At 37.1% G+C, this 27,381-nt stretch overlaps 3 protein-coding genes and 1 pseudogene across 5 annotated transcripts; 3 read left to right on the forward strand and 1 right to left on the reverse strand.

Annotated features, from left to right (window-relative positions):
* The first annotated feature begins 24 nt into the window (after positions 1-24).
* LOC113108553 (kelch-like protein 9) lies at positions 25-5,545 on the forward strand. Of its 2 annotated transcripts, none has more exons than XM_026271751.1 (8): positions 25-433; positions 852-893; positions 1,376-1,646; positions 1,762-1,894; positions 2,013-2,209; positions 2,301-3,147; positions 3,238-3,351; positions 4,674-5,545. In XM_026271751.1, exons 2-8 carry the CDS (start codon positions 889-891, stop codon positions 5,168-5,170), a joined length of 2,064 nt encoding a protein of 687 aa, XP_026127536.1. In that variant the 5' UTR covers positions 25-433; positions 852-888; the 3' UTR covers positions 5,171-5,545. The 2 variants fall into 2 exon arrangements, with proteins under 2 accessions (XP_026127536.1, XP_026127537.1); XM_026271752.1 differs by having other exon boundaries at positions 1,382-1,646.
* Positions 5,546-6,734: 1,189 nt separating this feature from the next.
* LOC113108554 (3 beta-hydroxysteroid dehydrogenase/Delta 5-->4-isomerase) lies at positions 6,735-10,003 on the forward strand. Its single transcript, XM_026271753.1, has 3 exons — positions 6,735-7,018; positions 8,056-8,220; positions 8,622-10,003. The coding sequence occupies exons 1-3, from the start codon at positions 6,868-6,870 to the stop codon at positions 9,428-9,430; spliced, it is 1,125 nt and encodes a 374-aa protein (XP_026127538.1). The 5' UTR covers positions 6,735-6,867; the 3' UTR covers positions 9,431-10,003.
* Positions 10,004-14,570: 4,567 nt separating this feature from the next.
* LOC113108556 (phospholipase A1 member A) lies at positions 14,571-20,930 on the forward strand. 2 transcript variants are annotated; one of them, XM_026271757.1, is made up of 11 exons: positions 14,571-15,053; positions 15,728-15,944; positions 16,033-16,210; positions 16,439-16,547; positions 17,038-17,139; positions 17,315-17,407; positions 17,482-17,667; positions 18,181-18,270; positions 19,733-19,841; positions 19,960-20,115; positions 20,222-20,930. In XM_026271757.1, the coding sequence occupies exons 1-11, from the start codon at positions 14,975-14,977 to the stop codon at positions 20,301-20,303; spliced, it is 1,401 nt and encodes a 466-aa protein (XP_026127542.1). In that variant the 5' UTR covers positions 14,571-14,974; the 3' UTR covers positions 20,304-20,930. The 2 variants fall into 2 exon arrangements, with proteins under 2 accessions (XP_026127542.1, XP_026127544.1); XM_026271759.1 differs by having other exon boundaries at positions 14,572-15,053; positions 17,500-17,667.
* A 275-nt stretch (positions 20,931-21,205) lies between these two features.
* Positions 21,206-25,189, reverse strand: LOC113108557 (popeye domain-containing 2-like; annotated as a pseudogene).
* Between the last annotated feature and the right edge of the window lie 2,192 nt (positions 25,190-27,381).

A 27,381-nucleotide genomic window follows, 5' to 3' on the forward strand; every position in this document is an offset into this window, starting at 1 on the left:
CTCTGTCTTTAACGTAAAGATTGTTTTTTTTACAGGCACTACAGTAAATAAACTGTAAACTGCTAAAGCAGCACAAAAAAAAATGCAGATTTGCTATCAGACTTCCTCTTTTGACACCAGCTATGGGTTCACCTCATGTGTATCAAACACAACATCAGAGTGCAAATGCAGCTGAGGGAAGAGCAAAGGCTTAAACTGAAGCCTATTAAAAGTAACATGTCAAAAGGAGGAAGATAGAAGGTTTTGAAACAACATGTAACTTTGTGTGTGTGTGTTTGAGCGAGAGAGAGAGAAGTGACACAGGAAGTCAATGAGGTTGTGGTAAGCAGACTCTACATACCCATTTGTGTCGACTGAGTGTGATCACAGCGTGATGCTTTGTGCTAAAATGAGAAGAAACTTCTGAAACCCCCTGAGAAAGCACCACGTCTCGGTAAGCTCCTTTTATTTTATGCAGTCCATCTTTCTGAATTGTACCCCGCTCATTAACTTTACATTTGTGAGCCAGTGCTTTGAAGAGAATGTGTAATGTAGTACTGCTATTTAGTAGGAAGCAGTCGAAAAATATTCTGTAAGTTAAGTATTCAGCTGAAGTTTATCTGCCAATTACTTTTGTGAACATAAATACAGAAAGACTCCTTCTTTTTATACACACACACACACACAAATAAATAGAAGAGGCCGTGTCTCTCTAAACGGCATCTTTGTGTTCGTTGCACATAGATGGCAGCGCTAACTTCCCTTTTCAGACCTTGTTGTTTCTGAAACTTTTTTACTTTGACCCAAATATTGTTCCTGCAGATCTTGTGAAAAACTTCACCGTTTGTTCTCTTTTTTTATATATATATCAGAAATCCCATAGAGAGCAAAGAAGCAGACCCAAAAGACATGGGGTAAGTTCTGACAGTTTTATGAAGTTATTGCATCATAGGCCTTTCTAGGACAGTTTGGACAGTCATGTTGTATAATAAACTGAAATTTGTACTTTTGTAACCTTTTTATTTATTTATTTATCTATTTTCTTCATTGCTTTTTTGCAAAGATACAAACAAGAGCTCAAATAAATCTCAATGATTTAGTTTAGTTTATCTAATAGAAACGTGCTTTCGTTTTGAGGCTTAGTTGACAACTAAGATGTGTGATACAGTATACAAAAATATTTTTTTCTGTTAACATACAAATATTTACTAGCACATACAATAATCCATTTAATTAGTGAACTGATAGTATTTGACAGAAATTGTCAGCTAAATGCATACTTATTTGCATAAAAAATGCATAATTACAGAATATTATTGTAAATTAGAGGAAAGGTGGAATATAGGTCTTTCATGTGATCTTCACTGTCAAAGTTTTAAATATGTCTTTCTTTCAGCAACAGTGGAGAGGAAGGAAAACTGCATCGCAGACTTTCTCGAATAGGGAGCAGATCGCAGAGAGAGCCGCCACGACCCCCTCCTCAAACAGACAGACCTCCAACGGTGGTTCCTCCAAGACCTGCTGAGACTGCTCCAAAACCTCCAGAACCTGCGCCAAAACCAGTTGCAATCCTCCCAAAACCTCCAGTGGCCCAAAAGCCCACCGCACCTCCAAAGCCACAAATACAAGTGTTCAACAGCACAGAGCATGGTGCTGCCATACTCAATGTAAGACAAACACATCAGAAAAGGTGGAAACAAAAAGAGAAAGGCTGTGTACAATGCTAGAATGGTGATTTCACTGCAAATACTGTATATTAATGGCAAATGTTTTATGTCCCAGGGGTTGGATTGTTTTCGTGGTGATGAGACTCTTTGCGATGTGACTCTGGTACCTGGTGACAGCAGTGAAACTTTCCCAGTCCACAGGGTCATCATGGCTTCAGCCAGTGACTACTTCAAGGCCATGTTCACGGGTTAGTCTTACTAAATCCAGGAGGAGGAGCTTCATTGTCCAAAAATATAGGCCAAAATTTTTATATTTGTAATTTGTAAATATTTGTTCAAACATGTCTCACCCTTTTGGTTTGCCAGGTGGCATGAGAGAGCAGGAGCTTAAGGAGATCAAGCTCCATGGGGTGAGCACAGTGGGCCTGAAGAACATCATCGAGTTCATCTACACATCTCGTGTGAGCCTGAGTCTAGGCACCCTTCAGGACACGCTAGAGGCGGCGAGCTTCCTCCAGGTGCTTCCCGTTCTCAGCTTCTGCAACCAGCTACTCAGCAGTGAGGTATAAACCCTTAAGATGTGGTGTTTGTTCTTCCTCTGCATGAATTTTTCATCTGTGCGTGACATGATAAGCCATGTTTTCTACATGCCAGATCACTATAGAAAACTGTGTGGAAGTTGAGCGCATTGCCAGGGATCTTCTTCTGGAAGATGTCCAAGAACACGTCCACACGTTTGTGTGCGAGAACTTCTCTGAGCTGGTGCAGAGCGGCCGCCTCCTGCAGTTGTCCAAGGCGAGCATAACGTATGCCCTCTCCAGCGACTCTCTGAAGGGTTTCTCTGAAATGGAGCTGTACCGCATCGCCCGTACCTGGCTGTCCCATAAACCCACCGAGCGGCGTCCTGCGGCTTACTCTCTGATGCGCCACATCCGCTTCCCTCTGATGTCCCCTGCTGAGCTCCTCCAGATCTCTCAGGAGGAGCAGACCGAAGAAGGAGCAGTGAGCAGAGGAAAAGATGAAGGAGAGCCGTTCATGCGATCAGACACGGCCTGTGTCAACCTCCTCCTGGAGGCCAGCAACTACCAGATGCTTCCCTTCCTCCAGCCGGCGCTCCAGACGGAGCGGACCCGGATTCGGTCCGATTGCACTCACCTGGTTGCTCTGGGTGGTGTAATGAGGCAGCAGCTGGTGGTCAGCAAAGAGCTCAAGCTGTACGATGAGGAAGACGGAGGCACCTGGAGGGCGCTCCAACCTATGGAGGTGCCACGTTACCAGCACGGAGTGGCTCTTCTAGGGGACTTTCTTTACATTGTGGGAGGTCAGAGCACTTACGACACCAAGGGTAAGACAGCGGTGGACAGCGCGTACAGGTATGATCCTCGCTTTGACCGCTGGTTGCATGTGGCCTCTCTGAATGAGAAGAGGACGTTTTTCCATCTGAGCGCTCTTAAGGGGAAGCTGTATGCTGTTGGAGGGAGAAATGCCACTGGGGAGATTGGTAAGAACATGTTTTACCAATTACTCTGTACAAAATATTCTGTCCTGTCTTAAAATACTGTGGAAAAACAGAAAACTGTCTGTTGTTTAGATTCGGTGGAGTGCTACAACTTGAACAAGAACGAGTGGACTTTTGTTGCACCGATGTGTGAACCTCACTATGGACACGCTGGCACAGTACATGGAGGTCTGATGTATGTGTCAGGTGAGTATCCACCCTGACGTGAGATCAATGTGAAAAGGACATGCATATTATATGTAGTTGTGCATTAATGCGGTAACATCTGTCTTACTTAATGAACGGAGAATTTGGATGCTAATTAAATGTGGCTCACCAAGCATGTGGCCTTAATCCACCACAGTTCTCTGCGTGGGTCTAATGAATGCACTGCACAAGAATTATTTTATTACACTTAAAAAAGAAGAAGAAAAAACACTTTTTGGTCATCTCTTAGCAACTTAGCAACCTTCACCTAATGGCGAAGTTCCCAGAAGTAGACATGAAACAAATAATCGGGAAAAAGAGCTGATTTAAGCTGAACTGGATCACTCATCTGAGCTTAGACCGCAGTCTGAAAGGGGCACGGCAGGTTTGTTGTGAAACCATGAGAATGTCCGTGCTTGAAGAATCACAAAGTATTCAATAAACATTATTGAAAATGTACATTTAAAGGGGAGGAGGTTCATTTGTGGTAATGGAAAGATAAAAATTATGTTATAGAGCCATTTAGGAGTAATTTCCACCACTTATCATTTTCAAAAGGTAGTGCACTTATTTACTAAAGACATGAAAGTTTCAGTAAAGATTATGCTTAAGAAATATGAGACGTGATGTGTGAAAAATGTCAAGCTGGAAATCACCATTTTGTTTTTGTTTTTCAAAGTATGAAAATTTTATCATAAAATATGATACACTGTATTAAATACAGTTATATTACTCTTAAGTGTTTTTTTTTTTTTTACATTAAATGCTATCAATAAAATTACACTTTTACCAGGCCAATAGTCAGCCATTTTTCCACCAAAAAGATGGACAATTACAATTACAATTATCGGTTGCACTTCAGTATAGGGACCAATTCTCACTTTTACCTAGTTGCTTATTAGTATGACAATTATTAACAAGTTGGCTGTTTATTAGTACTTATAAAGCACATATTCTGCATGATCATATTCTACATCCCTAATCCTACCTAATAACTACCTACCCTAAGAAGCAAATTAGGAGTTTACCGAGGCAAAAGTCATAGTTTATGGTTTGTTAATAGCGAGAATCGGACCTTAAAATAAAAGTGTGACCAAATTATAATTTTCACCACAGATGCTATTAAACACAAAACTTCATGTGGTGGGACTTTTTTCAGACTTCTTCTGTGATTAATACATTATTGGTGGATTGTTGACTTCTGTGTAAGTTTTGGCCTCGCAGTATAAGACCAAGTTAAAGATCCTATACTCCAGCTATAATTCTGCTGACAAGTTTGTTTCTGCAAGAATAAAGAATAAGTTCGCTTTTAATACCATCAGGCGGAATCACGAGAGATGCTTTCCAGAAAGAGCTGCTGTGTTACAACCCCGATGGAGACGTGTGGAGCAGACGAGCAGATATGATGGAGCTCCGCGGACTTCACTGCATGTGCACTGTTGGCGACCGCCTCTACGTCATGGGTGGAAACCACTTCCGGGGGACAAATGACTATGATGATGTGCTAAGCTGTGAATTCTACAGCCCTGAAACTGACCAGTGGACAGTGGTGGCTGCGATGCCCAGGGGTCAGAGCGATGTGGGCGTGGCGGTCTTTAAGGGACGCATCTATGTGGTGGGTGGTTACTCCTGGAACAGCAGATGTATGGTGGATATCGTGCAGTGTTACGACCCAGAGAAGGATGAGTGGGAGAAGGTCTTCAGTGTCCAGGAGCCTCTCGGAGGCATACGGGCCTGCACTATGACAGTCCATTGCCCAAAAAGGTCAACAGATGAGGGTGAAATACAAGAGTGTCCTCTTTTAACATCCAAAAGCTGAACAGATGGTTTAATAAAGCTATTAGCCTTTAAATGTGACATACAGAAATCAGCTTCACATTCCAGTGATGTGTATTACAAAAAAAAGGTTGAGTGATTTGATTAATGTACATGCCACTTTATTAAAATCTGAGCTGGGGTAAGGGAAAATAAATTGCTTGTAAAAAATAAAATAAAAAAATAAACCGCTAGTTCACCATTATTTGTTTAAATGTGCACGACTTTGTTAAAATCCTGTTCTCTTTCAATGTCTGATGGCCACAGACCTTAATTTTTTTTTATCTCTAAATTATTCTCTTTTATGTGTAATTTGCTTAAAATATATATATGAATTTGTTTGTGTTTGGTATCTTTCATGTACATTTCTTAACATAAAATGTCTACTGATTGCATTCAAGCAAAAATAAATAACTAATAATAATATTGCATTTCTTTATTTCTTTCTCTACTTTTTAAACAAGGGCTAGATAATATATTGTAAACATACATAGGATCAATCTGACAGAAAATATGAAAATTTTTTGCATTTAACAATATTACTGTTTGCGCTGTAATTTCTTCGTGGGTGTTTTTATTCCTTTATTATTCAGGTAGGCCAGTCGAGAAAGGACAGGAAAGCATTTGGTAGAGAAAGGGGGCCGGATCAAAACCTTGAAACGGGAAGCTAAACTTGCTGACAAGATTTATTTTTTGCATTTTAGCCTTTTATTATGATAGGACAGATCAGAGCTGATAGGAAGTGAAGAGGGAGAGAGAAAAGGGGCAGGAGCGGGAAAGGCCCTCAAGTTGGGATTGGAACTTGGGACGCAGTATGTTGGCGTGCTACCCAGAAGGCTATTGGCACCTGAAGTTGCAATTTAATTCTAATCGCATAAATGCAAATTTGCTGAGCATAAGATACTTCTTTCAAAAACATTTGAAAAATCTTACTGACCCCAAACTTTTAAACAGTAATGAATAATCACCACTGACAAAATTAAAATTAATTGAGATGTAATCCACATATTGTACATGGTTGTGTGAACAGAACAGAATGTGCCGTACAACCTTGAGAGGTTCATGTTTTGGTCATAATCAGAAGACAAAGAACATCCCAGGGTCATGATGTTTGATGTTTAAGTCAGTTTTTGTAAAACAAATGTTGGTATTTTATTCTAGTAATGTTTTAGTAAAACAGCAGTTTTTTTTAAATAATAGTAAAACTAAATAAATAATAATTGAAATAATAATAAAAAAAATGTTTTGCACAAGATACAAATATGCTAAAAATATAGTCTATTAAATCAAACACTTTAACTTGAGAAATAGTTACTATATCCCTACAATCTCCTTATGTATCTTTCACATTGCCTATTTGATCATATGTAACATTGTTGCATTGATAAAACCTATTCAGTTGATTTAATGGCTTCTTTTTGTAAAACAGTAATCCAAAAAAAAAAAAATACATCAAATTAAGCAGACTGCTGGCCAACACCTTGACACTGTTCTCAACTCCCATCCCCAGTCCATGGCATTGAAGCTGTCCTTGGCAATAATGCTTAAAACTGCACCACCCTCCCAGTCTGCTCCAACATCTCTAAAGGCTCATCACATCACCGTAGTTTCCAGACTCTGCCCTCTGGATCGGTTTCATTAGAGTGGCATTAATACAAAGCCCTGTTGCCCAGGAGTGAAGTGGTGCTGGTGGCACTTGCCATGACTCTGTCAGGAGATGTGTGTGTTGTGACGGGAGCCTGCGGGTTTCTGGGAGAAAAGCTGGTCAGGCTGTTGCTGGAAGAGGAGAAGCTTTCTGAGATCCGACTGCTGGATAGAAAAATAAAGTCTGAGCTAATACAGTCTCTTGATGGTAAGTGATACTCAGCATTGAGGAAAGTTACTTTTAAAAGTAATGCATTACAATATTGCGTTATTTCTTTAAAAAGTAACTAATTACGTTACTTAGTTACTTTTTATGGAAAGTAATGCGTTACGTTGCTTTTGTATTACTTTTGCATTGTTTTTTAAATATGAGCAGGGCTTAATTGTTTTGAATATAAGAAGTTCTATTTATAGCAAATGTAAAAGCACCAAAAACTGTAATGAATAAACCTCAGGCTGAAGGAAAAGTAAATTCACGTCTGTAGAGTAGAACACAGGTGAAGAAGGTTCAACACTCTTCAGCAATAAAAAAAAGAAAAAAAAAATGAAGCACGATTGTAAGTTTATCTAAAGTCATTTTTGCTTATTAGTATGGCTGAACTGGATCATCAAAGGTCAGCAAAAAAGACATTAGTTAATAAAATGGGATTAGATACACATGTTATTTAACATATTTAATTATTGCAGGTTTGCGTCATATTCTGAGGTTGCATTTCACTGTTTTAATTCATTTTGATGAATACTATCTGTTTTTTGCGAGTGGGATGAGTTAATGGACATTCACATTTAGTCTAAACTACATCATGTTCACACAGCACACACAACGCCTCTGTACTTCAGTTTTCTCCCAATATGGGGACAGGAGACTTGTCAGCCAATAAATGGGAAAACAAAGAATCTGACGTTACTTTAAAAAAAATGTTTTCTTGTAAATGAAAAAGTAATGTGTTACTTTACTAGTTACTTGAAAAAAGTCATCTGATTACATAACTCGCATTACATGTAATATGTTACCCCCAACACTGGTGATACTTACAGCATTTCTCATCTTGCATTTCTCCTATTTGCAGGATTCTGTTGGTCACCTTTTGTATTCTTTGTCTTCCTGTTTTGCACTTGAAATCAGCATTTGATTGTGAATATTAAGACAAGATGCCATTATCATTTTTTTTTTAACTTTTTTCAATTCTTTGTAAGCAACAAATTGAGGCTGTTGTCAATGTGTTTCTCTGTTTGTGTCCTCAGATTGCAAGGGAGAGACTAAAGTGAGTGTTTTGGAGGGTGATATCAGGGACCGTGAGCTACTGCGAAGAGCGTGTAAAGGAGCAGCATTGGTTTTCCACACTGCATCTCTCATCGATGTCACTGGAGCAGTTGAATACAGTGAATTATATGGAGTTAATGTCAAAGGTGAGAGCTCTGTGCTGGTCATATGCACATGGTAACAAGACTCAATCAAAAGACTCAATCTGTTGAAACTTATGGAATTATTATTATTTTAGTTATTTTTTTTATGGACACTGTAAATAAAAATAAAAATAGGTTAGAGTCAAATAGGTTGGGAATAACAAAAGATAGATTTTAATTTTATGCCAAAAATAATTACGATATTAAGTAAAGATTGTGTTCCATGGAGATATTTTGTAAATTTCATACTGTAAGTATATTAAAACTTAATTTGGAAAGCTTGGAAATGGAAAGCTTATTTTATTCAGCTTTCATATGATGTACAAATAAACCCTTGTGACTGGTTTCGTGGTCCAGGGTCACATATAGTAATCAGAGACAATTCAATTATTTTTCTATTACAGGAACAGAGCTGCTGCTCGAGACCTGCATCCAAGAAAACGTGTCCTCCTTAATTTATACTAGCAGCATTGAGGTGGCTGGTCCCAATCCCCATGGTGATCCAATAATCAATGGTAATGAGGACACCCCTTACTCCTCCTGTCTTAAGTTTAGCTACAGCAAAACCAAGTATGAGGCTGAACAGATTTGCCTTCAGGCCAGTGGAGAGCTGCTCCGTAATGGAGGTCATCTGGCTACCTGTGCACTGAGGCCCATGTTCATCTATGGACCAGGCTGTCGATTTACTTTAGACCACTTGAGGAATGGAATCCGCAATGGAAATGTGCTGATGAGAACATCACGACGAAATGCAAAAGTGAATCCTGTATATGTGGGAAACGCAGCCCTGGCACATTTACAAGCAGGCCGGGCCCTCAAAGATTCCCAGAAAAGGGCCGTGATGGGTGGAAACTTCTATTACATCTCAGACGACACACCGCCTATAAGCTACTCAGACTTTAACTCTGCTGTTCTTTCACCATTAGGCTTTAGGATAAAAGAGAGGCCCATTCTGCCCTTCTCACTTCTGTATCTTCTGGCGTACCTCATGGAACTACTGCAAGTTGTGCTCCGACCCTTCCTGAAGTTCACTCCTCCCTTAAACAGGCAGCTACTGACCATGTTAAACACACCCTTTAGTTTCTCATATCAAAAGGCCCACAGGGATTTTGGATATTGCCCTCGCTATGACTGGGAAGAGGCACGTAAGTGCACTAGCGACTGGTTAGCATCTGTCTTACCCATAGAGAGACAACAAATGAACTTGAAATAAATTAACAGTCATGTTCTGCCTGATTTTCTTCTAATTAGATCCACGGTAGTAGAAAACATTCACTCTCTAATGTTTAGTGAATAATGCTTGTTTTATGGTTAAAAAATTGCTGAATATTATTTACCCATATATAACAAATAGAAATAAATATCCATTTAAAGAAGTAGTAAGAAGTAGTAATAGAAAAGTACTAAAACATTTTACTTATTTCAAAAAGTAAAAGATTTTATGACTTGAATAAAGACAAATCCAGCATCAGCGTTGTTGAGATAGTACTTAATGCATTTCAAATGCCTTGCAATTAAACAATATGTTGTGGTAATTCATAAGCCTACCTGTCCGAGTCTGTACATTACTCCACTTGTCTGTTGGTGTTGTTTAGTGGTGAGGAGATTTCAGTGACCCCTATTGCATGTTGTTTTTATTCATTTACCAACATACGGAGAACAAACCATTTTGAGGAAACATGCCAAGTATCATGAATATTTGATAAATGCTGTGAAATTGATGATTGAATGTTATTATAACTTTTATATATGATATCCAAATAAAATTGAAAACAGATTCATCAGCTTGCCTGACAGGATGAAATATATTGCTGTCCATTTAAAATGAAAAAAACAATTTTGTCTCTTTTAAGAAAATAATATATACTTTAAAATTTCATGAATGACATTAATAACATTCTGTAAGCACAAGAAGCATTTCTGTGAAATGTACTATTTTTGCATCACAATATTACAGTCATTGTAAATATTATATGATTTAAAATCATTTTGCATGCTAAAATAACATAAAAGCAAGTGCAACAACCTGCTCACCATCTGACCTATGACATCCTATGACACGTAATTCATGTAAAACAATTTATTATGGGTCCACATACACCAAATATCGTAAAAAGAGAGGGATGAAGAAGCCCATCAGTTCCAGTTATTAAAAAATTAGCCATTATTCAATACTTCATCATCATGACATACTGTTGTGATTGTTCCATCGGAAATAGGCTTTGTCCCTCCTCCTCATCCTGATTCAGCTCGTATTTTTTAAAGTGAAGAAAAGTGAACCGAGGCATCGGAGCTTGTGTCGAGAATAAATGGGCGTGCCAGATGAAGCCTCGATTCAAAGCCTGAGTAGCTGCTACCTAGAAATCACGTGACCAATGTTAAACGAAGCTTTAAGGTGTGTTCGACATCGGCTGCGGCTGGATGCAACCGATCGGCGAGAGTAGCCGCGTGCAGGTGGGGAGGAGCTGCAAACGGAGATATGAAGCCGGACACGTTGTGGCTCCCGTAGTTTGCTGCAATTACGTCAGTCATGGCAGATCACGTGGTGATTGCTTACTTGATCGCGTTTAAATGTGTGTATAAGTGGTGTTTTGGAAAAAGAAAAAAAGAAAAAGAAAAAAAAGTGGTGTTTTGGAAGGGTGCCTTCCAAAACAAGATAACATATTGAATATATACTTTATCAGTATGACATGGGTGTTTCTGCTAATACAAAATGATAAAAAGTAACCTATAAAAAAATTCCCTGGTGGGTATGTGTTTTTTAAGAAGGTTTCAGCAACAAGATTCACAGTGCCCTCCTGCTGAGCTTTTTAACATTTTAAACATAACACCACTGATTTTCATATACAGAAAAGCACAATTCTGTTGGATTTATATTGTGATTTAGACCAACTATTTGAAAGTGAACAGAATGTTGTCAAGTTGTTAAGTTGAAGTTACAGCAAGTTGTTAGCAGTTTGCTAACCACATGCAGGTGAAGTATAAACACAGCTAAATAAACTAGAGAATATGAAGAAACCAAACAAATGGAGGAACATAATGTATTATGTATCATTTGTATAGGAGCATACATTTATGACCACAATAGATTGTAAGCTTTTTAGATTAACATTTTAGTTCTTAAAAATGCTCATTTGAATAGGTTATGCTGCTGAATACTGTAAAAGGTCTGTATAAAAAAGAAAGTCATGCAAAATAAACATACACAAACTTTATATTAACAATAAAGTAAATACAGTAAAACAATATTTAATAAATATGATTTATAAGATGAAGACGACATAAAAACGTATTGAACTGTTTTAAAAGTCCATATGAGAATTTCTGAAACTGAAGCGGACTCGCAATAAACTTGAAACGCTCGTCATCGGTGTCATCAGTGAATCCAGCCAATCGTGGATCAGTTGTGTCGTCATCAGAACCTGTGCAGCCGCTCTTCAGAAGCTGCGCTGGCTGAGTTCTCCGGCTACTCTCGAATAGCTCTCGTGGTACTTTGATGGCACACGTCACAGTCACGTGGAGTCAGCGCTGTATCAAGTCGGACAAAATTTCTAACCGGCATGCACTGCTTCAAGTCAGCCGACGATCGGTTTGCGCAAAACTGCATGAAGTCGAACAAGCCTTTAGGTGTGTTCGACATCGGCTGCGGCTGGATGCAACCGATCGGCGAGAGTAGCCGCGTGCAGGTGGGGAGGAGCTGAAAACGGAGATATGAAGCCGGACACGTTGTGGCTCCCGTAGTTTGCTGCAATTACGTCAGTCATGGCAGATCACGTGGCGATTGCTTACTTGATCGCGTTTAATGTGTGTATAAGTGGTGTTTTGGAAGGGTCTTGAATGTTGTTAAGTTGAAGTTACAGCAAGTTGTTAGCAGTTTGCTAACCACATGCAGGTGAAGTATAAACACAGCAAAATAAACTAAAGAATATGAAGAAACCAAACAAATGGAGGAACATAATGTATTATGTATCATTTGTATAGGAGCATACATTTATGACCACATTAGATTGTATGCTTTTAAGATTAACATTTTAGTTCTTAAAAATGCTCATTTGAATAGGTTATGCTGCTGAATACTGTAAAAGGTCTGTATAAAAAAGAAAGTCATGCAAAATAAACACACACAAACTTTATATTAACAATAAAGTAAATACAGTAAAACAATATTTAATAAATATGATTTATAAGATGAAGACGACATAAAAACGTATTGAACTGTTTTAAAAGTCCATATGAGAATTTCTGAAACTGAAGCCGACTCGCAATAAACTTGAAACGCACGTCATCTGTGTCATCAGTGAATCCAGCCAATCGTGGATCAGTTGTGTCGTCATCAGAATCTGTGCAGCCGCTCTTCAGAAGCTGCGCTGGCTGAGTTCTCCGGCTACTCTCGAATCGCTCTCGTGGTACTTTGACGGCACACGTCACAGTCACGTGGCGTCAGCGCTGTATCAAGTCGGACAAAATTTCTAACCGGCATGCACTGCTTCAAGTCAGCCGACGATCGGTTTGCGCAAAACTGCATGAAGTCGAACAAGCCTATTACTTTCTGTCCAGTCACGTGCGTGATTCACTATGCGTGTCAAAATGTTCGATTCCACTGATCTTAGCTACTTTAAGATTAAGTTTTATTCTGACTTATTCATTTACATTTTAGATACCCACTGAGAAAAGTAATATGAAGAATACAAATTATTTTAGTAAAATTTAATTATTCTTCTATTACATTATATTGATATTCGAACTGGTATTTATTGCACAGTTTAATGGGTAAATTAATTTATCAACGACAGAAATTCAACAAAAACAAACACACACACATTGTTGGGATTTTATTTGTGCATATAACTTGAATCGATCTATGGAACGTGTGGTGGAAGCTTAAAGGGCTACTCCACCCCAAAATAATTTTTTTTGTCATTAATCACTTACCCAATGTCGTTCCAAACCTGTAAAAGCTTTGTTCGTCTTCAGATCAAAATGTAAGATTTTTTCGATGAAAACTGGGTGGCTTGTGACTGTCCCATTGACTGCCAAGTAAATTACACTGTCAAGGTCCAGAAAAGTATGAAAGACATCATCAGAATAGTCTATCTGCCATCAGTGGTTTAACCGTACTGTCTGAATGAGAAGAAAACAAAAACAACAACTTTGTTCAACAATTCTTCTCCTCCTCATGCAGTCGAAGCGGAAGTGTGTGTGTCGTGATGCTCCCTAAAATGGAGGCAAGCCACAGCAGACTGGGTGAGGTGGAGAAGAATTGTTGAACAAAGTTGTTATTTTTGTTTTGTTTTGCGCACAAAAAAAGTATTTTTGTAGCTTTGTAAAATTATGGTTGAGCTACTGATGTTACATGGACTATTTAATGATTTCCTTACTATGTTCCTGGACCTTGATCGTGGTAGTACCCTTGCTATATCATGGGAGGGTCAAAGAGCTCTCAGAATGCTTAAAAAATATAATAATTTGTGTTCTGAAGATGAACAAAAGTTTTATGGGTTTGGAACGACTTGAGGGTGAGTAATTTATAATAGAATTTTCATTTTGGCATGAATTATCCCTTTAATCCTGTCTTTCACAGGCTTTTGGCTGCTTTATTTTCACTAACCACCAGATGAAGCTGTTTTTGACACTCTTGTAGCTTTTAATCTTTTACCAAAATAGTGCTTCACAAGGCTTCATTTTCCTATTACTAGAACTAACTACACACTCCATAGTCCATAGTGGCTTGTTTGGTCGTGAGCTGTCCTATGTTAAGACCTTCCCTCACTTAAAGTAGCTATTAGAAAACTCCTAAACTTGAGAGAGAAAAAAAGAAAAAATAATAACCTTAACAACCCTATCAGAATCAATCAATCAAGCCTGAGAATTTAAAATGACAGATGAGCATGTGCTCATTAGCTGGTGTGGACACTAGTCGTTACAGTTATCATTCTTGGAATATTTATATTCTATTTGGGCAAGTTAAAATGACAAAGAACTTGAGAATCAGAAAAAGAGTGTGAAAACGGCTTGATATTAAAATGAGTTAAGCTTAATAAACCACTAAAAGAGCAGCCATCTTTTCCGTCCTGGCACATAGATCTATTCACATAAACACATCAATATCATTGTATGATGCTCAGTTTTTTATGGTACCATTTACAAAGTAAGGCAACTTTTGCAGAAGATAGCCCTATGGGGGAGTCTGAACCTGAACAAACAAACAGTTGATGATAATGTCTTTCAAGTGGGGCCAATTGATTGTGTTAATTTCACTTCAATCCAACTAAAACTCTTCTGAGAGTTTTGGCTCAACACTGTGCTAAAGAGGCCAGAGTCCAGCGCCTCTGGACAAACAATCAAACATTTCATCTGTGTGGTCATAGGTTCACAACCAGCTGCAGACCAGTGAACAGATCGTTTGTTTTTCTTTGTTATAGTCAAAGCCCAGAAAGATTCTCCACTAGCTACACAAGTTATCACATGATGGACGCTGGGAATTAATGCCTCTCATGCTGACATGGTTTATTACAGCACACCAGGAATGGAAGGAAAAAACATTCATCTCGCTTAATCGGATATTGAAGCATTTTTCTCATAAGCATTGCATTGTGTAACAGATTGTGGCTGGATATTAAGTGGATTCCAGGCTTCTTATGACAACTAACTGAAGAACAGGAACAAATGCATTGAAAGGACGCAGAGAGAGAAAGAGTGAATTTGCACCCAGTGAAGAAACAAACCAGCAGAAACATCTCAATCAGCTGATTTCATCATGTTGATCATTGAAGCCATATCTTGGAAATGGATCAAGACTTTTGTTTATTTGTCAATGTGCATTACCTCTGCTGTGGGTAAGTGCAGTTTAGTTCAATATCAAATAGAATAAATCTTTAATTGTTCCAGTCATATTGGGTAAATACAAGACACCTGAATTTAAATGATTTGCAGTTTTAGTTAGTAGTGCAGATGTTTATCTGGAGAAAGAGAAACACTGAAAACGTAAGCTAACATTTATTAATATAAGTATGTACAGAATTTGATTGTAGTCATTTTAATGTTTACAAATCCACTGATTCATTGAAAGCCTAATAAATAAAATTAAACTAAACTAAACCAGAGAGCATTTGACCTTTTTAAAATATACACAGAAGCACACAGAGAATTACAAAATGGAGGTTCAAAATCAACACCATATCAAAAAAGCATGTTGAATTGCTCGGATCAAAATAAAAAATGCATTAGTTTAACATTACTTGTATTTTTGACGGCTGTTTTTAAATGTATTCGTTTTCCAAAGTTAATTTCCAAAATATGCAGCTTTTGTAAATACCAAGACCACCTTTATTATTTAATATGTAATATTTTACTTTTACAAATTCAATTTTACAAAGACAAACTTACACATCTGGGGACAGCAGAGACGGCAGTGTCTGGTGAATCTGATGAAAGCCACCAATTACAGGTTAAAATCCATAATATTTGGCCTTGTACTGATGGTATGAATTCCATGCATTCGAATTTACAGGTAATGAGGAAGCATCCCGAAAGTGTGCTGACTTCAACAACACCACTTTGCTGGGATACAGACAGGGCACCAAGCTCCAGGTTCAGTACCTTCTTCTTACACGAAAGAATGCAGACTGTGCCAGCCTCTTCACACAGGACTGCCTCAACCATACCCAGAAACACACAGCTTACTTCAACTCATCCCTCCCCACTAAAGTCATTGTTCATGGATACAGGTGAAGCATTTAAATAGCAGCATTTTATAATAGGAAAGCATGTGAATGCCCTTTTACACAGATGACTCTTTGATATACTGTGTTTCAGGGCTCTGGGCAGTAAGCCTTCCTGGGTGAGTGGCTTATCCCAGGCTCTTCTGCGGGAAGAGGACGTGAATGTTCTGGTGGTGGACTGGATCTATGGAGCCTCGTTTGCTTATAATCTGGTGGTAGATAACTACAAGGAGGTGGCAGTGCAGATATCAGTGCTTATCAATCAGCTTACGGTAAAAGTCACAGTGTTTTGATCATGTCTAAGTAGTATAGAAAACATTGTCGTAACAGACCATGTGACAACTAAATACTAAAGGCTAAATACTTTGAGCAGCGTCAATTTAGTAATAAACATAATAAAATGTGTCAGTACACAGAAGATCACAGTAAATGCATAGGAAGCACATGGTGAAGAATAATGTAGTACATTTTTGTTGCTGTTGTTTTTGTGTCCATTGTAGAAGTATGGAAGCATGCTGGAATCTTTTCATTTCATTGGTGTGAGTCTTGGAGCACACGTGTGTGGATTTGTAGGGACCATTTTTGAAGGCAAGCTGGGTCGAATTACAGGTAATATTTTGATAAAATTGCTCAATTATATTAATAAACACTATACAGTGGGATCCAAAAGTAAATGACCATATTGAAAATATAGGTTTGAAAACCTTCAAAAGCTGTTACTGAAGCAAACGCGGACATAAAATATACAATTGAGCAAATATAATAAAATAATTAAAAGAATACTAAAATTATCTGTAAACAATAAAAATAAATTAACATATAATTCAATTCTGTCCCGATGAGACCTTTGAAGATGCTACACTTGTGAGTGGAACAAACACGACTGAGCCACACTGAATGAGGCTTTCTGACAAGAGCAGAGGCTGCAAGAGTGCTTCAAACAAACAATGAGAAACTGTTATGCCACACAGCATTGGCAAGAAAACAAGACCTTGTTTGACCATTTAAAGTGTTTAAAATTTATGTGGAACCCTAAAAGTGGCTAAATGTGAATCGTTTAGTATAAAGCAGAACATATATCTGAGTTTTATGCCCTCAGGTCTGGACCCAGCAGGCCCGATGTTCAAGAGCGCTGATCCATTTGACCGTCTGGATTCATCTGATGCTTTGTTTGTCGAGGCCATTCACACTGACTCTGACTGTAAGAGTTAAATAACATAAACTGATTTTTATTTTTCGAATATTTAACTGGGAATGTTTTTTGACAGCTTTATTATCTTGATTCACTATCTAACCGCAAGAGTCTGGTGCTATCGTCAATACAGAAGTACAGATTATTTGTGCACAACTTAACTAAATTTCTATGCATTTGCCAGACTTTGGTATATCTATTCCTGTTGGGCATGTGGACTTCTTCTTAAATGGCGGAATGGACCAAGCCGGTTGTGCACGCTCAAAGTTTGCATCAAGTAAGTGGACAACAAAAGCTGAGACAAATAAACTAAATAAATGTACCATAACTTGATGATGAGAATCTTGTCAGTTTTTATCTACTTTCCAGTGTATGGTTATGTCATTTGTGACCACATGAGGGCACTGCACGTCTACATGAGCGCCCTGAATAGCTCCTGTTCCCTTATTGGATTTCCCTGCTCCAATTATGAGGAATTCCTGGCAGGAAAATGCGTCACCTGCGAGGGGTCCTTCAAGGGCACATGCCCGCAAATAGGTAATGATGAGTAAGCGGAATGTTTTAAAGGAACATCTTTCTGTAAAGTGTTTAAAGAAACATCTTTGTCTATTTATGAACACAAATAATGTAAAAAAAAAAAAAAAAAAGTGAACTTTAAAAAAATTTTTTTTTAATTAATTGATATACCAGGTCATACAGTAGAGAGCCTCACATTATTAATTAACTCCTTCGTGTGTGATTAGATGTCTTTCATAAGGAGGATGGATACTGTTAACACATATCCTCATACTCAAGGATTGAATAATAATTCGGAGGGGTTTTTGCATGCTGATCTAATCTTGGATGGTTATGACCTTGATGTTCTAGTTCATTTAGGTGCTCAATCAGTCATTTCTTTTGTATACATAAATGTCTTACTCCAACTGGCCAGTGTATCACTTGAGGCTGATTATGTAACAACAGGATAAAGTTGTTTCATGTAATGTATGACGCAAGCCTTGCCCAGTTGTGCTCCTTCACTGTCTGTTTTTATCTGTGTATGCATTTCAGGTTTGTTAAAGAACAGTGGGATAACAGCGAATCCCCTGCCAACTCAAGAGAAGGTCTATCTTCTGACCACTGCTACGGCTCCTTATTGTGGTGTGTATGAGTTTGTGCATATTGTCATTTATCCACTCTCACAGATAATGTAGGTATTAACTAGTACTGGGTGTAATGCATTATAACTCATGCGAGTTATGTAATCTGACTTCTTTTTTGAAGTAACTAGTAAAGTTATGCCCTACTTTTTAGTTAAACTCAGAATATTAAACCCGCAAAAAATATATATGTTAAATATAGACAAAAACCATTTATGTATTTAATCAGGTTTTATAAACCAATGTCTTTGCTACTGATCTTCGATGATCCAGTTTAGCCAAACTAAGCAAAAATTACACATTTGTGATTCTTTTTTGTTATTGCTGCTAAATAGTGTGAACTTTTATCTCCTGCTCATATTCTTCATGCAGTTTGTTGAACCCGAGTCCAATGCTGTACAGATGTGATGTTTACATTTCCTTCCCTTCTGGTGTGAAAGGGCTTTTACATTTGTAAAAGAAAAAATGCTTTCATATAAAATATAAACAAAAACAAGCAAGCCCTGTGCAGATTTAAAAAGTAATTCAAAAGTAACAAAATGCATTCCATAAAAATAAACTAACGTAATTACTTGTTTAAGGAGGAACACAATATTGTGATGCATTACTTTTAAAAGTAACTTTCCCCAATGCTGGTATTAAAATCTTGGTATTAACAGCATTTTAGTAAGGATGCATCAGAGTGATCAAAAGTGACAATAAATACTTTTACATTACAAATATTCAATTTCAAATAAATGCTGTTTTTCTGAACATTTTATGGATTAAATAATCCTGAAAGAAAGTATAACAGGTTTCTACAAAATAATAATAATAATAATAATAATGATAATAAAATATAAATATATATATTAAAGGGATAGTTCATCTTAAAATGAAAAGTCTGTCATTCATTACCCACGCTCATGTCGTTCCAAACCTGGACTATATTAATGATGTCCTTACTACATTTCTGGGCCTTGATCGTAGTAGTTACGTTGCTGTCTATGAAGGGCCAGAAAGCTCTCGAATGTAATAAAAAATATTTTAATTTGTGATCCAAAGACGAACAAAGGTCTTGGAACGACACAAGGATAAGTAATTAATGACAGAATATTCATTTTTGGGTGAATTATAAGCAGCTCTGAACTCTTTTTAAATCTTGGAAATAATAAGAAATGTTTCTTGAGCAACAAATCAAGATATTAGAATGAATTCTGAAGAATGCTGTGACACTGATGTCTGGAGTAACGGCTGCTGAAAACGGTTATTTAAGATTGTAATAATATTTCAAAATGTTACTTTATATATGGTAAAATAATAATACAGGTTAGCATCAAAGACAGGTTAGCATCTTTAAAAAATCTTACTGACCCAACAGTCACCCCCTGATGTCTGAGTATTAGTTTATTTAAGAGTTTATAAATGTGTTATGTTAATGAAAAATACAGCCAAATAATTCCACTCATGCCCTTTTTTTTCAGCGCATCACATCCTAGTGGAATTGAAGGTTTCCCCTTTAGACAAGACTGCTGAATTTCAGCTGACCCTGATCTCTGTGGGACACCCTGAGACAGAGCTGAAACTCAAAATGTACGTATTATATTTCCAACAAGCAATAGCCTTTCCTTTTTTCCTTTTTTTATTGCATGTTTACTCCTTCAACTGTTTAAACCAGACGTGTGAATATCTTTTTACATATGTATTTCAGACATACAGATGAAATGCTGCATAAAAAGGTGGCTGCACACCCAGAGCAACTGTGTAAAATTGACTCAGTGCAGCTGAAAAACACAGGAGGACGATTCTACAGACAAGGAGATATTCATTTTGAGTATATCTGCATCTCCGAAATCCCTCAAACCAGGTCAATGTTCGCCTTTAAACTCCTTGTCTCTTTCTGAGTACTCATTACACAAAATGTCCCATGTAACACCACATTTAAAAATACTGTATTTCTGTTTATTTTGCAGAGGGCTGGTTCCTTTATGTGTGAAGAACATTAATATTGGACGGGGAGTGCCATGGTCACACGACTTTGTACAGTTGTGCTAAATTAAAAGAACACAAAATCTACTTAAAAAAGCTTATACATAAGTCTTTAATTAGTGACACTCAAGCAAAGGTCACACACTAAAACTTGGGTCGGGAGGCAAATAAACCTTGGCGACAAAGACATAAATAGGATACAAGGGGAGTGAAATGCTTAAACTCTGTTAGATATATTTATTATGCTATAGCCCTTACATAATGTACAATATGATTTTTGTGCACTGTTGCAGACAGTGTTAGTGAAATATCAGCCAAGAGGAATCAAGTCAGTCATTCAACACTCAGTAGTTCTTTTATGTGTTAATATGTGTGTTGAAAGTGCTGGTTCACTTCAAATGATTAAAATGTTTGGAGTGGTGCAACACTCAATGTACATTTCATTATTTTGCCACTTTGATTAGCATCTCTAACTGCATACTGCATTCTTGATATTAAAAATCAACTCTGTTCATTAACCATTAGTGATAAGTCACATTTTGAACCCATCACTTAACAATTGGCCCCATGAAATATTGTTTTCATCAAATGGTCATTGTACAGTCTCAGAAGATGATGCTGAAGCATTTACTAACGTCCTATTATGATAAAGCACACACTTTTGTAATAAATCTCATTATCTATCTAATATAACTCTGAAGTACTGTTGAAATTCATTTGTGTTTGAAAATTTTGTTTCCTGTCTCATGTATTCCAAACAGATTTAAGTACAATGTACATGCCAGTACAAATAAAAATAAAACAGTCATTTTATGTGCAATGTGGAATCATATATATATATATATATATATATATATATATATATAACAGTATCTGTTTTGGGAGGTTTGATCTTTTGTCCTGTCAACGTCCAAAAAAATAAAAATAAATAAAGCATTTAAAGATTCTTTTTACTGTTCGATGTTAATGTTGTCTTCATTTGTATGAGGGGAAACTGATTCGCTGGTGATTTTGGTGGAGGAATCATTCCTACAGCTTTGGGGTGTCAGTAGGGGCCAGTGGGGCACCTCCTCTTTGGAATCGAAGTCTTCCTGGATTAACATCTTCTGTTAGATTTATGGAAAAAGGTGACACATTAAAATGTCATTGAGAACTCTGCAATAAATCCCATAACTCAATTCAGCATGTTTGTATCCATCAGTGTAGTTCACATATTGGTTTCTCAAGCCTAGGTTGTATTTCTGGACATGATCCATATATCTCATTCCTTTGGAAACTAGCGTGTGAAGGTCATGTCTCAAATGACAGCAGAACCCTCCTCCTCCCACAGCTGTCCCACTATCCTGTACCCTGCAAAGTGCAATGTGGCTCTTGTTGGCAAAGCCAAGTATTTCGAGAGGGAGGAGTGCTGGATAAACAGACTTGGTATGTTTGGATCCCTGGATATCCCACACCCCTTCCAGTCGATCACCCAGCCTTGTGCTAAAATAAAACCAGGCTTCTCCTAAGCATAGAAACACCTATCAAAAAATATCCTAGGAGGAAACACTGAATATAACTCCACTACCATGTACTAAATAAAACTTAAAAGCTATCTCTCACCCAAGGAAGCCTTTTCCTCTCGCCAGAATGCACATGTGTGTTAAATGAGGACATACTCTGTGTTGTGTTTGTTTGTGTTAAAACCATTTAAGTTGAAGATACTGTAATTATTACAGAACCCCCTACACAAATTAATGTAGAAATAATGAATATCAATTGCATTAAATCATGAATAGATAGTATCAGTATATAGCCAATTAATAATAATAATAATAATAATAATAATAATAATAATAATAATAATAATAATAATAACAGGCCTAAAGATAAAAAATTTATTATTAAGGAAAGATATTTATTATTGTTTAATTATTTGAAATCAAATTTTAATTAGATTTTAAATTAATAGAATAATCAATATAATTATAATAATAACAATTATTATTATTATTACTATAAGCCTACATAAAAAGAACATAACGTAAAAATTAAATATAAATTAATATGGTATTACTAATGTTATATTATTATTATCATTATTATTACAAGCCTAAAATTAAATATATCAATTAAATTATATGGATCATAATATTCTTACAAATATATAAGTATACCATAAATATAATCATAATGATTTTAATAAAATAACAAATTATTATTATTATTATTATTATTATTATTACAAGCCTAAAATTAAATTATGCAAGAACAGTATTATCAATATACTTAAATTAATAAATTCTTATAGATAATAAATATTCTTATAGCATATTAATTATTATATATATTCAGTATTATTATATTAACTGAGATCCCTTCCTCACATGTGAATTTATCAAATGGCAGTAAAGTTCTAAATATAATTCAGGTCAAAAAGAAGTATACACTATAACAATTCATCATGCATATTTATCACTCTGCATTCTCTTAATCAGTCATTGTTTGTGCAGTTCAGTGTCCAGTTAGTGCAGTTGTGCCTCTTCATGCAAACCAGCCCCATCTTTATTGACCCACCCATCAATCCTTCCTTATGTACTTACATTGTGATTTAAGAAGTGTCCCAGTGTGTTAGCGTCAACAACCCAACCTTTACTTCAAATAATCTCTCTCACTCCCATAGTCCATTAGAGAGCCTGTCATATCAGCAAAGTCCTCCAGAACCAAGCTGGTTGAATCCTCACCAGAGGGCATCTCTGTGTCTGAGGGCCAGAGCCGGTGTGGAGGTTTGGGTACAGGGCTCTTTCCCTGGTCCGGATGGACATTTCTTGCTTCTAAGCCCTGGTTAGACGGGGCTGGATCAATCGGTATGGCTGTAGCATCTCCTTGGCTCCCCCTGGGTGGTGAACTAGCACTGCCACCCTCACTGCCCTGTGGTGAGGGGGCGAGGACGTGGTAAAGACTGGGCAGACGGATATCAAGGCGCACACCACTCTTGGCAAACAGCTTGTCATTGAGCGAGTACAGTTTGTCAGCAATGTCACTCCCGAGCATGACTGAGAAAAGTCGGGCAATGTAACGATCCTTAGACAGCAGAAGGTAAAGCCGACGTCTGCGCCAAGAGATGTAACGGCAGTCCGTCTCTGCAGTCAGTGTCACCTGAGGGCAAAAGGGTCATGGGATGTTTAAGGGCATGCAGTATTTCATGACTGTATGAACATTTAATAATTTTGCTTGATGGCACATGCAGGCTAAAAGAAGTTACCAAGATGTACCTGATCACCTGATCAAACAGTATGTTATCATACCTGGAAGTTGCCCTCTTCTGTAGGTCTTAGAGACTCCCATTCTGGAGAATCAAGAAACTGGTGAGGGAAGATATAATGGAGAAACTGTCCTTCTAAGGACACTCTAATCCTGTAAAAACAAAAGATCTGGTTTTAAACACAAATACTAAGTCCTTACCTTTTGTATTCATGTTCGTTTAATATAGATTTGAAAAACATTTGTAACATTTTCAAGAAGCATGGAATAAAAATTCAGTCTAAATGCACAGTATTTGGAGTGAAATACATTACAATACAGATAAAAAAAATCAGTTGCTTCTTCCGTTATATCGCAACTTTAAATGTAAACGTAATAGTGTGTAAGCATCAAGTAAAAAGGAAGAAAAAGGTTATTTTAACCTTAAATACATATGTGTACACATCTTTAAAAAAAAAAAAAAAGCTGACATTTTTTTTAAGGTAAATATCACAAAAATCATAAATTAATCATTCAAAAATATAGTTTAACCACATGACATTTCATAATCTTGACCTTGACACAGTCATGATGTCTGCAGGTGTCCATTTCATATAAATATAAATAAAATGCCTTATTTATTATGCCTTACAACTACTACCAATGTAATTTTAATGGACTGTATGTATTCATCACATTTTTTATTATTATTAATTAATAGATGTCAAAAAAACATTATTGACCCACAAAATATTTTTTTCATGTTAATTATTATACTATACAACTGAGAATGTTGCCTTAGTATTGCGAGCTACTGCAAATATTAAGTACACCTTCAGGAAAATAAGTAAATATTTAGTGCAAGTTTTTACAAACTTCAATCACTAATCCGGAGAACTGTATGAGTTTACAACTCTGTCAAACATTCTGTTTCTCACCTTCCAGAAAGAAGAAAAGACAGCTGATCAATGGGTGTCTTCCCCTCGACAGCATACGTCTCCTCAGCTGCTAGAGACAGCACTTTGTTCTCGCTGGCAGACATAATCTCCTTAAACACCTGCACAGGTACATCCAGAGGCAGGTAGACCGCTGTGTAAAGCGCAGAAAGCTCCTCATTAGTTAAACCGTCCTGCATCAGCCGAAAAATCTGATGACACACCTGGGCCAAACACTGCAGCATCAGCAGCAGGTTCCAGAGGAAAACATCAAGGCCACACACTGTCAACCAGCCCCACAGAGCCAGACAGAGGAAAGCGGGAGCCCAAAAGCTGAAGATGTACAGGGCTCCATATGCTCCACTACCACCCATATAGCCCAAAAAAGAATGGTGTTACCCAGTTGGTAGATGGCACCTTCGGTGCTGTTGGTCCATCCATCACAGAGTGTGTGATTGAAAATGATAGAGTCAATCAAGATAGAGTCGCCACTATTCATGTTTATGGCTATGTGGTCTTCAATTCAATGGAAACTGAATTCATAAAAAAGAGCCTTCAAAAAATGAAAAACTAATGTCAGATGTATATGAAAAAAAGATTGTTTCATTCAGCCTCTAACAGCCAATCCACATCTTACTGCCAAAAATATTTGGAATGAAAGAAGCTTCATAATTCCGATCCCTTGACACCCACTTTTCCTTTTGAATTTGACAATATCAGCCCTATAGCGTCTCTGCTTCTGTTCCCTGTCCTGCACTGGACTGTTGGAAACATGGAGCGGGAGAGGCGGGGATAGAGACCCTGAGAAGGATAACCATGTTTGGAATTGAAACCCATGGAGGAAAGAGCCACAGACAGAAAGCAGACTCGCTACTTAACATAACACAATGATGGCCGGGCAGAGTGATTACGATAACAGGTGACATGCACTGACGTCTGGGAAGATCTTTGAAAGCTCTGCCAGATGTCACCAACACTCGTTTTCTCACAATCAAACAGACAATTTGTGTTCCAGCTCCTCTAATGGTGTTTGAGGGGAGGAGGATACTAGGTATATTTAGACAATCTGAGACAGATCAAATAACAGGGGAGGTCATGTAACACTGTTTACCTTCCTTCCCTGGCCATTCCTTTTTGTAGTTTCACATAACTTGGTCCAGCAGTTGTTGGTAGTTAATATGCTGCTGATTAGCAGTGGAGTGCAAGAGTGAGTGGATTCTGTTTCTTGTATTATTTAAGCATAAGTTATGAGAATATTGTTGCATCGCTGTGTAAAATGCCGTATGGCATTGTTTGCTATATTCACAATACAGCATGTTCTTCAGTGGCCATTGCTTAGTTACTCCATTAAATATTAATTTATAATTCAAAATACTAAGGATAAATGGTAATTAACTCTTATTTTATAACATTAATTTATTAATTGCTATACTTATAAGAATACATATATTTGATTGTTTTCAGGAACCTATTCTTATGTAAAAGACATTTCCAAGAATAATAATTATAGTAATTGCTAAGTTGCATTCTTCATCTTTTATAAATATACAAAAGAACAAAGATTAATTGTATTAATTTAGAGAAACCGTAAAATTTTGAAATGGGGCACCAGCAAATGCACTTATATATAATATACTATATATATATATATAAATTAAATAAATAAACGTTAAATTTTTCAATATGTAAATCATAAATTCACCAGTTGTTATGTTTGAAACCAAATTAAAGTCCTACAAATTATACAGAGGGTTATGTACTCGATTAAGAATTTGAAAATGAACTTCCTTCACTTTGGGGGGTTGGAAACGTTAAATATTTTGTTCTTAATTTCTTATCTTCCTCAATAGAAAAGGTCTTCATTTGAGGATAATGGATGTAATTTAAGGACAGAGGCTTTCCATTTTGTTCAGTTTGGATCATTTAAGGTTAGTGAGAGTAGGTCTATTCATTCACCAAAGCTAGGATAGATGAGGAACTGCATTATTTTGATATAAGACATCTGAGTTACAGATTGTGGGAATTATACAAGAAAAACAACAATCCACTTTGAGAGCTGCACAGTGATATGTGGTGTTTTAGCACAGATGGAATGCTCTATAGAACTACAGTGCGATGACGTATCACAGATCCATTTGTTTTACCTCATGACAGCTTATATAAATAGAAACAACTGAAATGCATCAATATACATTGGATATCTTGTGCAGCTCAACTAGCGGTTATAGATGATAAGAGAGTGTTAAAGTTACTATTCAGAGCAGTCAATTTGACATGTACCCTGCAAGAGAGGCATGCTGATAAAAATGTTCTCACTCATGTACTGTATGCACATTCTCATAGAAGTAAAAAGGACCATCAAATGACAGAAATAAACTAGCAAAAAACTATTTGACATTTAATATATAAAAAATATTATGCATTTTGTTGTGCTTATGATGGGATTTAATGAATTGAACATCAAAATGTATAAGGTAATTAGAAGCAGGAATACTGAAATAAGCTAAATAAGCAATCTGTTCTTGTGTTTGCATCAGGGACAAATTACACTTGTGAAATCTTTAGGAGAAAATTATTAATTTGTTTTCGCTGGGCTCACACCAGGTGTAGATACTGAATAAAAGCGCTTCTGCGGGTAGACCTCAGATTAGAGTGTGCTGGGAGCAGCAGCTCTATTTTAGGCCTGCATGCATAGTTAAGTGCAGCTGTCACCAGCCCAACGCTGGTACAGGGAACTCAAAAGCCAACCGAGTAGGAAGCCTGAAGGAACAGTCTGTTTGCATATAACTGCTTGGCCTGCAGTGTGTCAACAGACACTACTTCATAAATAATTTAATGTGATAAAATAAGTAAATCTAGCATGTGATACATGTTGATTAGACTGAATAATTTAAAACAGGCTGTAAAAAGAGAAAGCCAGCCTTGTTATAAGAATCTCTGCGCATTGCATACAAATAAGGGGTGAAGACATAAGAAAAGAGAATGGA

This window comes from Carassius auratus, chromosome 9 (genome assembly GCF_003368295.1).
Source record: "Carassius auratus strain Wakin chromosome 9, ASM336829v1, whole genome shotgun sequence".
NCBI lineage: Eukaryota > Metazoa > Chordata > Actinopteri > Cypriniformes > Cyprinidae > Carassius > Carassius auratus.

Bases quoted from the DNA above. Each gene is read 5' to 3' on its own strand.
- LOC113108553 (XM_026271751.1), top strand. The intron at 2,210-2,300 runs GTATAAACCCTT...TCTACATGCCAG, and splicing joins ACCAGCTACTCAGCAGTGAG to ATCACTATAGAAAACTGTGT. The intron at 3,352-4,673 runs GTGAGTATCCAC...TAATACCATCAG, and splicing joins AGGTCTGATGTATGTGTCAG to GCGGAATCACGAGAGATGCT.
- LOC113108554 (XM_026271753.1), top strand. From the start codon at position 6,868: ATGACTCTGTCAGGAGATGTGTGTGTTGTGACGGGAGCCTGCGGGTTT. The intron at 7,019-8,055 runs GTAAGTGATACT...TTGTGTCCTCAG, and splicing joins GCTAATACAGTCTCTTGATG to ATTGCAAGGGAGAGACTAAA. The intron at 8,221-8,621 runs GTGAGAGCTCTG...TTTCTATTACAG, and splicing joins ATATGGAGTTAATGTCAAAG to GAACAGAGCTGCTGCTCGAG.
- LOC113108556 (XM_026271757.1), top strand. From the start codon at position 14,975: ATGTTGATCATTGAAGCCATATCTTGGAAATGGATCAAGACTTTTGTT. The intron at 16,548-17,037 runs GTAATATTTTGA...TTATGCCCTCAG, and splicing joins CAAGCTGGGTCGAATTACAG to GTCTGGACCCAGCAGGCCCG. The intron at 18,271-19,732 runs GTGTGTATGAGT...CTTTTTTTTCAG, and splicing joins TGCTACGGCTCCTTATTGTG to CGCATCACATCCTAGTGGAA.